Raw genomic sequence first — 11964 nt, forward strand, 5'->3', positions numbered from 1 at the left:
ATCTTCTTGGCATAGCCATAGCCTTCTTGGTTCTTTCCTCTGTGCGTTACCCCATGAGCCCAGGCAGCAATGGCGGGGTACAGCTTTCTAGGGAGACAGACAAGTCCTTGCATTGTCCAGAGTCCATTCTTATAAGCAGCACCCCATGTTTTCCATGCTTTATGCTCTTCTTCTGGGGCCATCTTTTGTTCCTCTTGTAGCTGAGCAAGGGTAGGAGAAATAATCTTCTCTTCTTCTTCTTTCTTCTTCTGGGCTCTAGTGGCCACCATACAAGGGTAGGTCATCTCTTGTTTTTCCTTCGGGATCCTTTCCAGCCACTCGGATGACACATTCCCCATGGCAGCTTCTTTGGCTGTGCAGTCAGCCAGGTAGTTTCCTCTGGCTGCTTTAGAGTTCACTTTTCCGTGAGCTTTTACCTTGATCACTGCCACCTTGGTAGGCAGTTGTAGAGCTTCCATCAGGCTCTTGATGAGGTCTGCATGCTTCACTGGGGTACCTGCGGCTGTGATGAAGCCTCTGTTCTTCCAGATTATTCCAAAATCATGGGCAATGCCATGGGCATACCTTGAGTCAGTCCTGATGTTCAGTCTTCCCTTTGGCCAAAGTACAGGCTTCCTTGAGGGCTATCAGTTCGGCTTCTTGAGCTGACATGGAGGCTGGTATGGCTTCCGCTTTCACCACCTGTGTTTCAGTGGTTACCACATAATCTGTATGGTACCTTCCAGACTGGTCTGCAAACCTGGAGCCGTCTGTCCAAAGTTCAAGGTCAGGATGGGGTAATTCCTGGGTAGTTACCCCTGGAGGCGTTGAGGTATCATCAAGAAGAACTTGTAAACAGTCATGAGGATCTTCAACTTCTGGAGCAACTCCTGGGTCAGCTTCTTCCCCCCTGGAATGTGGAAGGAGAGTGGCTGGATTGATGACTGAACAACGTTTGAAGGTGATATGGGAAGGCAGAAGTAAAGAACACTGAAGTCTGAGGTGTCTCTGGTGGGCCAGATGTCTGGGTTGGGTCTGAGAAAGGACTGCCGCCAGATCATGTGAGGCTTGAATGATGAGGTCATGTCCCAGGACGATGTCAGCAGTCTTGTCTAGGAGTGCATGGGCGGCATGAACTGCTTTAAAAAAAAAAAAGTAGGAGATGTTCTGGCCACAGGGTCCAGACGGCAAGAGTAGTAACCAATAGGACGTTGTCTCCCAGCATGCTGTTGCGCCAGGACACCAGTTGCATGTCCTTCACTTTCAGAAACAAACAGGTTGAAGGGATGGGTATAGTCTGGAAGTTCCAGAGCAGGCACTCTGGAAATGGCCATCTTCAGTTGGTGGTGACAGTCTTGTAGATGTGGGAGGACCAGAGGTGAAGCACCTTGTGGTCCTCCTGACTTTAAACAGTCATACAAGGGTTGCATAAGCCTGGATGCATCCGGAATCCATTGTCTGCAGTAGGTGATGAGTCCCAAGAGAGACTGGAGTTGGTTAATGGTGGAAGGAAATGGTAATTTGGCAATGGCCGATTTCCTGTCTTCTGTGAGGTGTCTGGCCCCTTGAGAGACACAATGTCCAAGGAAAATGACCTTTGCGTGACACCATTGAACTTTATCCTTGGAAACTTTGCAGTTGGCTGTAGAGAGGTACAGTAGGAGAGACAATGACTCTTGCTCCAGCAGTGGTTTGGAGTCAGCACAGAGGAGAAGATCATCCACATACTGTAGGAGAGTAACTTGAGAATGCTCAGCAATCCAGGGAGACAAGACAGTCTTTATAGCCTGAGTAAATTGGTTAGGGCTGTTCTGGGCACCCCGTGGGCACCTTGTCCAAGTGAGTTGGCTTCCACAGGAGGTAAAGGCAAACAGATAACGGCACTTCAGGTGTAAGGGTACACTGAAGAAGGCATTAGCAAGATCGATGACCGTGAAAACCTTTGCAGAGGGTGGAATGCTGGCCAGCAAAGTGTTGGGGTTGGGTACCACCGGAGTTTCCAATACAGTAGCTGCATTGATTGCTCTGAGGTCCTGGACTAACCTGTACTTGGGTGGTGATCCCTTGGGGGTCGTCTTCTGGACAGGAAATAATGGGGTGTTGCAGGAAGAGGTACAGTAGATCAAAACACCTTGCTTGACAAGGGCCTGAATTTGGGTGGAGAGGCCTTGTTCTTGAGCCATCTTCAGAGGATACTGAGGTATCCTTGGGGGCTGAGCCCCCTCTTTTAGATATACCATCACTGGAGGGACTGGTAGAAGTCCTACGTCATCAGGTCCAGTTGACCAGAGTGAGGAAGGGAGTTGGGCTGAGACCCGGTCCGGGACTCCATAGAGGGGATCAGGTTGATGAATTTGCTGAAGCATCAGAGGGAGAGCTTTAAATACACATCTGTCCATAGTTCCCTCTTCTGACCTGGGGTCATGTAATTCAAGTTGAAGACCTTGGGGGGTATAATTGATAGAAGCTCTGAGACATTGGAGAAGGTCTGCCCCCAAGAGGTTGACCGGGCAGGTATCTGACACCAGGAAGCGAGCCATGACATCAGGGAAAGGTCCAATGGGGACAGGAACAGTGAGGGGAGACTCGGCAGTGGTGCCAGTAATGCCAATACAATCCTGTGGTCTTGGTTCTTGATATCTTTGGTCCTGGTACCTGGGTTCATCATGTGATCCTCTATAGTCATCAGGTCTGGGTCTATTCTGGGACCCTCTATAGTCATCAGATCTAGGTCCACTTTGGCGCGGTCTGTAGTCATCTCTGGGTCTGGACCTGCAGTCTCTTTTGACATGGCCTTGTCTTCCACAAATCCAGCAGGTAGGGAGAGGTCTCTGGTTGTTGAATCCAAAGGGTCCTTGCTGTTGTGGTGTCTGCCACGGATGAGATGCATGGGGTACTGGTGGCTGAGGGTAGTAGTTGACAGGCATAGGTGGTCCTGTAGGGGCTTGCTGTACCATAATAGGAGCAGGGACCGGTTCTTCATCTGAATCACTGTCCATTGAAGTGGTGGTCATCAGCATCACTTCCTTTTTTCTTCTTGTCTCTCTCCTTATATTGAGCTTTCTGGAATCCTTTGATTATGGTTACAGCATCCTTGAAGTGCGCCCCCTACAGTCACTGCCGGGAATTGTGCAGGGTTAGTATATAGCTGGGACTCGCCGGTGCGCCCCCTACAGTCACTGCCGGGAATTGTGCAGGGTTAGTATATAGAGGGGACTCGCCGGTGCGCCCCCTACAGTCACTGCCGGGAATTGTGCAGGGTTAGTATATAGCTGGGACTCGCCTGTGCGCCCCCTACAGTCACTGCCGGGAATTGTGCAGGGTTAGTATATAGCTGGGACTCGCCGGTGCGCCCCCCACAGTCACTGCGGGGAATTGTGCAGGGTTAGTATATAGCTGGGACTCGCCGGTGCGCCCCCTACAGTCACTGCCGGGAATTGTGCAGGGTTAGTATATAGAGGGGACTCGCCGGTGCGCCCCTTACAGACGCTGCCGGGAATTGTGCAGGGTTAGTATATAGCTGGGACTCGCCGGTGCGCCCCTTACAGACGCTGCCGGGAATTGTGCAGGGTTAGTATATAGCTGGGACTCGCCGGTGCGCCCCCTACAGTCACTGCCGGGAATTGTGCAGGGTTAGTATATAGAGGGGACTCGCCGGTGCGCCCCCTACAGTCACTGCTGGGAATTGTGCAGGGTTAGTATATAGCGGGGACTCGCCGGTGCGCCCCCTACAGTCACTGCCGGGAATTGTGCAGGGTTAGTATATAGCGGGGACTCGCCGGTGCGCCCCCTACAGTCACTGCCGGGAATTGTGCAGGGTTAGTATATAGCGGGGACTCGCCGGTGCGCCCCCTACAGTCACTGCCGGGAATTGTGCAGGGTTAGTATATAGCTGGGACTCGCCGGTGCGCCCCCTACAGTCACTGCCGGGAATTGTGCAGGGTTAGTATATAGCGGGGACTCGCCGGTGCGCCCCCTACAGTCACTGCCGGGAATTGTGCAGGGTTAGTATATAGCTGGGACTCGCCGGTGCGCCCCCTACAGTCACTGCCGGGAATTGTGCAGGGTTAGTATATAGCTGGGACTCGCCGGTGCGCCCCCTACAGTCACTGCCGGGAATTGTGCAGGGTTAGTATATAGCTGGGACTCGCCGGTGCGCCCCCTACAGTCACTGCCGGGAATTGTGCAGGGTTAGTATATAGCGGGGACTCGCCGGTGCGCCCCCTACAGTCACTGCCGGGAATTGTGCAGGGTTAGTATATAGCGGGGACTCGCCGGTGCGCCCCCTACAGTCACTGCCGGGAATTGTGCAGGGTTAGTATATAGAGGGGACTCGCCGGTGCGCCCCCTACAGTCACTGCCGGGAATTGTGCAGGGTTAGTATATAGCTGGGACTCGCCGGTGCGCCCCCTACAGTCACTGCCGGGAATTGTGCAGGGTTAGTATATAGCGGGGACTCGCCGGTGCGCCCCCTACAGTCACTGCCGGGAATTGTGCAGGGTTAGTATATAGCTGGGACTCGCCGGTGCGCCCCCTACAGTCACTGCCGGGAATTGTGCAGGGTTAGTATATAGCTGGGACTCGCCGGTGCGCCCCCTACAGTCACTGCCGGGAATTGTGCAGGGTTAGTATATAGCGGGGACTCGCCGGTGCGCCCCCTACAGTCATTACTGATAGGACCGAGTATTGTCTTGTCTGTTGTCTTCCCAGTTTTTGCCGCCTCTTCATATTTCTCGTTTGCTTTTCTATAGGTGCCGTCTCTACTTTGGTGCACATTTTACAAAGTACAGAAGATGGCAGCTGTCTGCAGAGCTGTCTACGTGCTCTCCGTATCCTGGGGGATTCTCCGGCACACAGGGCATCTATTTGTCACCAGGGGGGTCTGGCACCCTGCATCGCCATGCTGACATCTGCTGACCCTGACTTGGTTTGTGCGGCGGTCCGTGCCGTATGTGAGCTGAGCCGAGGCTGTTCTCTGGATTGTGCAGAGCAGCTGAGCCTTGCTGTGCCCACCCTGGTAACACTCACCAATGGGGAAGTGAAGAGCACCGTGCGCCAGGCTGCTCTAGGAACCCTCTCTAATCTATGTAATCAGGGCGCCTTGCGGCCCATGCTGGGCAATGCTGGTGCCATTGAACTCCTTGTAGCAGAAGTCAAGTTGCTAATGGAGGCCCCTTCTCGCTGCGTTCCTCTGGTGAGATCACTTTGTCTGTGCTGCCGGGAAGCCCTTAATCGTCGTAGAGTAAGAGAAATGGGTGGATTGGAGCTACTACTAGATCTGCTGCGTAACTCCTGCTATCGCTCTGTCCACCACAAGATAACCACAGCGTTTCTACACTTCTGCCATGACACCACTGCCCTCGGCGTGCTTGGCTCTGGTGGACTTGCTCCTCTTCTGGCCAGAAGATTAGAGGATGGAGTGTGGGCTGCAGGGGAACACCGAGAATCCTGCTCTGCTCGAGAGCTGGAGGATGAAGAGGAGGATCGGGGATCTGCTTCTTTTGATTTTCCACCAGAGACCAAGAAGAAGAAAGAACAAGAAGGGACATCGGAGGAGAGTCTGAAGTAAGGGCTGTGTTTTGTGTGTGGAAGCGGTGTAACTGGTAAACTTCTGTGTCTCCTGACCTATAAATGACATCTGACATTGGCTTAGCTGCTCTTTCATAGAAAACGCCCAGGAGGTGACGCTGTCTCCATAGAACTTGTAAATGTGTGTGGTTTAATCCTCAGTAAGCCTTCAATGATTCCTTGTGGCCGTGTACACACGCTGCATATTTGGATATTAGGTTATTTTTTTTTTTTTTTGTATTTGAAAATGTTCATCAATAAAGTGTGAAGCTTCTCACAATACAGAAATGTATCCAAAAACTGGTTGTGAATGTGGGCTTGCAGTGACCCTGTGTATCTTAATCCCTTTGCTTACATGAGGTTCTTGTCTCTTGCAGGTCTTGGCTTCTGTCTGAGGGTTACATCAGCAGTTTCGATGAGCTTCTGCCTGATTGGTTTCTAGAGAGAGAGAATGGAGACTCTAGGACTTTGTCTAATGCTCCCAGCACCTCTTCCAAGGAGAAACCTCTTAAACTCCCTGGACCAGAGAAGGAGTTGGTGGATCGGCGTCACCCCCCACCTTTATCTCCTGTGTTATGTCAGTCCCCAGTGCAAGTAAAGCGGCCACTGGGGCCCAGGACTCCTCTATCTGAAGTTTTGCGTCCAGAGTTTCCAGTTCTGTTTCTCTTGTCTCGTTTTTCGCAGTTACCTGATTCTAGCTCTTGTTTGGTCTGTTCCCCGGTTTTGGGGGGTCTTTTGACTTATGTTGCTTGCCATCCACAACCTTCAAGTCGAGCTGCCAGACTTCTACAGCGACTGACCTGTGACCCCTCTTGTTTGGAAGCCTTCATAAAAACAGGAGGTATCTGCACCCTGAGAATGCGACTGCTTCTAAGTGATGGAGACGCAGGCCGCCGGATCCAGCACCCGGAGAGGGCGAAGGAACTGGGTAAGACTAGAAAGAGGGTGAACGCGGGCTCCACTTGGGTAAAATATTGGAGCTTTATTAGACAAATCCCTTCTGTAATTATAAAGGGAAAAACCCAGACATTGGTGAGCATGTCCACCCTCTCCCGCGTCTATGGTTGTAACCCTTTAGGTGACACACAGGTAGCAGGCGCCTTGGGGTGCCTTACAGCTCACGGTTTCTGTCTTTGCAGGCCATGCGCTCCTCCGGAACCTGCGTATTCAGGCCGAGTCGCCATATGGTGTTGGTATAATAACCCACATGTTGATTTCTGGATCCCAAAATGAGAGACGGCAGTGTGCCCTCTGCTTGCCCTTTATTTACAGGTAAAGTTCCGACATTTTGTATTGGGGTGTTTCTGGTTTTATTAAGCCTTCTAAAAGTCTCATATTAATGAGCTCCACCAACTCTGCATTTACAAAGTATTGCTCCACAATTTTCTATTTTTTGGTCTTGTCCATTATGTTAATTACATTTTTGGGGTCATGCGATTGGGATCAACTATTCCAATGAAATGGAAAAAGCCAGGAGCTTGCTCCTTTACACGAAGCAGTTTAAGGCATTGTTTTAGGTGATAATCCATTTAAAGGCTTCTAAAAGAAAATCTACCATTTTGTTTTTATGCATTGTGAAGCAAACATACCTCGAGAATGCTGTAGCGACACTGATGCAGAAACATATCTTGTTTAATCCCTGAACTGAGTGGTTTTGCCCTGGCTGCCATACATAAACACATTACACACGGATCTTCCTGAAATATCCAGACAGGACTAATCAACCTGAGCTGGATGACTCCTACACGGCAGCTGGGGGATGGTGCAATTATTGATTACTTCAGCCTGTCGGGGACAACACAGTGATGACTTATTCTCGGCTTATGCTCCAGCAGGGCATAATTGAGGTGAGCAGCTCTGAGCAGCTTGATTTTCATTGGGGTTCTAATCTGGCATCTTCTTTACCCCCCCCTGGAAAAAGATCAAAGGGGCAAGGTGAAGAAGATAAAAGGGAAAATCCTGAGAAAGCCAGCAAGTCTGATAAACCAGAGAAGAGTAAAACTCCTGCTAGAAGGTCTAACGTGCCGGACTCGTATAAGAAACCGATTTGTAAACCATGTGCTGAAAATTGTATGTGAAGAAAAGACGTCTCTCATGGGCGAATTCAACTCCTTTATTGAGGAAAAAGTGGTCATAAATTCTTCTCTGTGATTCAGAATCTCCCTCCGGCTCCGTAGCAGACACAGGATCATTGCCAGGATTCGGGTCAGATCAGATTCTTGTCACCTGTTTCAGATTGAAGATTTAGATGCTCTCCTGTCTAGGTTTTTAACAAGCCCAATGGCTCCAATCGCCTAATCATAAACTTGAAGCTTCTAAACAACTATATCGCCTACAGGAAGTTTCGCATGAAATCCACTGCTCAACTTATTCACACAGCTTTCTATATGTGCACCATAGATATTTGGATCTCCGTCCTCAGTAAGGGACCTTCAATGGTGGCTCAGCTCGGAGAACCTAAAGAGAGGAGTTCCTTGTCACTGCTTCACTTATATCACAATCCCAACCGATGCAAGCTGTGTGGGATAGGGAGCAGTCTTCCCTACTGACTTCACCAAAGGATCCTGGACGCCATCCCAGTCAAAGAAACCATCAAATTACCAAGAACTGAGGGCAGTATAGGAAGAGCTCAGATCAAATGCCCATCTCCTGGTAAACCATCACCTCCACGTTCTATCGGACAACCCTATGGCTGTATCCTACCTGAGAAGACCGGGGAGCAAGGTTAACAGTCCTCTCCGCTCTAACTCGCACAATAATCTCCTGGCCAGAGGAAAACATCCTTTCCATATCAGCCACTCACCTAAAGCAGGAAAATAGTTACCTCTGACATATACCATAAGATATGGAAAAGGTTTTATTATTTTTATTTTTTTTGCAAAGACCATACCCCCTCTGAGTCTAACCCAAATATTTTTCAGATTTTAGACTTCCCCTGGAGGCGGGTCTAGAACTCGGGTTATCCACAAGCACCCTGTAAGTACAGGCTCTTGGAGCCTTTTTTGACCTTCCCCCTAGCGAATCACAGGTGGTTCAAAGGGTTAATCTCAGCCGCCTGCAGGATCAGACCTCCAGATCCTCGAGTGGCTACCAACCTGGGATCTCACACTAGTACTAGACGCTCTTTACAGGTCTCCATTTGAATCCTTAGTATTAAATCTTAACTGTAAAAAGCGCTCATCTGGTAGTGGATCCTCTGTACCACTGTGGACGATGACGTAAGCCGACACCTAGGACCGGAGTCTAAGTGGAACTTGGTTTTCACCAGAGCCTGTTGCATAGCAGGATGGCCTTGCTGCGGCATGGTACCACCAGGTCGTTCCACAGGCGCCGCTTCACCTGTGGTGGCGGCTGCCAATGCGAAGGACAGAAACGTAAGCCAACTCGTGGTCAGGGACAGGCAGGAGGTCGAGACAGGCAGCACAGGATCGGAGTCGGGGATGTAGCAGTAGGTCAGGACAGGCAGCATGGGATCAGAGTCTATAACGAAATCGGGGTCACCGCGGGAATTCGGAATACCAACACAGGGCATAGACAAGCTTTCTCTAGGGCTGTGAGGCACAAAGATCTGGCAGGGGACACAGGAAGGGGCTAGAATTTAAGAAGTACGGGCGGTCAGCCAGAGCCAATTATTGGCACGCTGGCCCTTTAGATTTTAGGAAGCCAACATGCGCGTCCTAGGATGCGAGACCACTTGCGCCGTACCGTGGAGTTAGCTCTGGATCAAGGCGCGGTGAGTGATCTGGGGAAGGGGGAGGAGGTCTGGGGCAACAGAAGGGCACGGGTGCGCCTTCAACCCGGGATGTGGGTTACAGGAGCACCAGCGACAATCGGTTACTTCAGCTAGAAGGTTGGGGGAACTTCAGGCTTTATCTATTAGAGAACCCTACATGCGGATTCTTGCCGAGGGGAGCATTCTCACCCTAGATCCAAGCTTCACCCCTAAAGTGGTATCCAAGTTCCACAAGGACCTGGAAATCGCCCTCGCGTTCTTTTGTGAAAATCCTTCTTCGAGCAGACCATCAAGTTGGCATATGCTGGATATAAGACGTACAGTTATGGCTTACTTACATGCGTATAGACCATTACTTGTTTATTCAATTCCAGGAGAAGAATAAAGGGAAGAAGGCATCCAAGACCCATAGCGAGGTGGCTAAGAACAGCTATTGCCACTTTTTGTATGAAGCAGGGGAAACAAGTTCCTCCTAATTTAAAGGCGCACTCTTCTCAGCCCAAGAGGCAGACGTGGCTCGTGTAAAGAGGCGCTGCAAGGCAGCTACATGGACCTCACCATCTACCTTCGTTAAACACTACTGCCTAGCAAATAAGACCTGTGAAAGGAAAATCCTCCAAGCTGTGGTCCCACCCTAATATTCTACTCATTTTGTAGATATCCAAGTGGGCCGTCATGGGGGATGTCCTGGGTATAGTGAATTAGGACTCACAGTTAATTCTGTTTCCATCTAGTCCACCGTAAAGTGTATATATGTATATATAAGTTATGTATGTGAATTTGAACATCCTTAATAAATGTGTTGCATCTTCCTCTGGTGTAGTTATTTGGTAGTCGCTCCTGGAAGGCCTTTAACCTCTTCTTCCTGTCCCTACAGAGGACAAGGGGCATCCTCCAAGTGGGCTGTCATGGTGGACTTGATGGATACAGAATTACCAGTGAGTCCTAATTCACCTTTTCTGCATCAGTGTAGCTACAGCATTCTCAAGGTTTGGTTCTTAATGCATAGAATCAAATGGTAATTTCCTTTTAAGGTTAGAGTTGAAGTCCCAATGCTTGGTATCATTACAGTCAATGACCAGTAGGGGACGCACCAGGACGCCCAATGTCTACAGCTGATGTTGTACAGATATGTTACCATGAGACCAAGTACTAAGTATACCAAGTACTAAGATACCATGAGACCAAGTACTAAGTATTATTGTCCTCCTCTCCTCGGGTGAGATGAGCCTGTGTCCTGCTCCATCCTTTGGATACTGCTGAGCTTGGCGCTGGGTTGCCTGGCACTTTTATAGAGGATAGAAGATAAAATGATCACTTGATGGTTTCCCTCTAACCCTTCTCTCTCCTCTTGTAGGAAACCCTCTCCTCACTGGAAGCAGATGCTGGGATCGGCTCTTCAGTTGGTTTTGGAAACGTTGATCCAGTCTATGGATCCGGATTATGTCTTCCATACTGCCGAATGTCTATCCTCTTTATTAGCCCCTAAGGATTACTCTGTCCCAAACACATCCCCTGCATTGACCTCCTCCAAGTGTTTTTATGTAGATCTCCTTTCTCAGGGTCGGGGCGATCTGGTCTTTGTTTTGGATGGAGGAGATCGTGTAACGGGTAACAAAGATATGATTACTGGGAGATGTGATGTGTTTCGGGCCATGCTGCTAGGTGCTTATGCCGAGTCCCAGCAACATGAGGTCCATGTGCGGGAGGTTCCGGCCTGTGCCTTCCTGCCGCTGCTCCACTACCTTCATGGCTGCTCCCAGGAGTCCCTGTGTCCCACTTTGCGGGGCCTAAGGACTGTGTCGGGGGAAGAGCTGGCCCAGTCTCCCTTGGCACTGACACTGGCTGCTGCTGGAAGGTTTCTGTTGCCTGGTTTACAGAGTTTGCTGGAAAGTACGGTGCGAGATTGTCTGTTGGACCTGGAGAGTCTTCCTTGGGTCTATAGCTTTGCGGAGATGCATGAGTGTGTCCAGCTCAGAAGGGACTGTTGCTTGTACCTCCTGGGGGGTCCTCACCCACCTCACAAGAGGGCGCACACTCTTCTGCAGTTGTGTGGCAGAGCTCAGGATAAGCAGCGGCTTTCCAAGCTTCTTGAAGACCTTGTTCAATATGGAAACTAGGCCCTCATTTCTCTCATGACAGTAAAAGATCTGCTGCGGGTCATGGTTTTGGCATTGACAAAGCTCCACCCCCTGCGCGACAGAAATCGCAGAACGAACCAGGCGGATTTTCTGATGTTTGTGCCGTTCTTCTTCCTGAGAAGTTCTCTGTGCACGCGGTGCCTTGGGCAGTCTTCCCTTTTCCTCTCTTTCCTCTGATGTCCTCCTCGTGCTGTGGGGTGTCATCAGTTACTGGTGTCACCCATATTGGGTGTAGAATAAACTTTGAACTGATTGCTTCACTTGTGTCTACATTTTATTTTTTGGGTAGGTCTTGGTTCCCCTATGACGGCAGTACACCGAGCTCTAGTGCGGTCAGCTGGGGTTGGCCGGTGGTTCTGAAAACATTATTTATTTTAATATTCTAAAAACCCAGAGGCTGCGCCGAGCTCTCCTGAACGAATAGTGGCAGAAGGTCTGTATACAATGATGCAGACATCACACCTGACATAGATGTAGCATAGCGAGGGAGGGGGAAGCATGCACCATACTCCAGCATTCATTAGCGCCACTGTTAGGGTAGGA

The 11964-nt window shown here is 50.1% G+C and overlaps 1 protein-coding gene across 1 annotated transcript in view; it reads left to right on the forward strand.

Moving 5' to 3' along the window:
• ARMC5 (armadillo repeat containing 5) overlaps positions 1–11681 on the forward strand; it is a 47993-nt gene extending 36312 nt beyond the window's left edge. The window contains exons 4-7 of the mRNA XM_072131519.1: positions 4731–5544; positions 5925–6475; positions 6687–6819; positions 10638–11681. Of these exons, the coding sequence (XP_071987620.1) occupies positions 4731–5544; positions 5925–6475; positions 6687–6819; positions 10638–11400 (2261 nt within the window). The 3' untranslated portion in view covers positions 11401–11681. The remainder of the gene's footprint in view (positions 1–4730; positions 5545–5924; positions 6476–6686; positions 6820–10637) is intronic.
• The last annotated feature ends 283 nt before the right edge of the window (positions 11682–11964 follow it).

Source organism: Engystomops pustulosus, unplaced genomic scaffold, assembly GCF_040894005.1.
Source record: "Engystomops pustulosus unplaced genomic scaffold, aEngPut4.maternal MAT_SCAFFOLD_71, whole genome shotgun sequence".
Classification (NCBI taxonomy): Eukaryota; Metazoa; Chordata; class Amphibia; order Anura; family Leptodactylidae; genus Engystomops; species Engystomops pustulosus.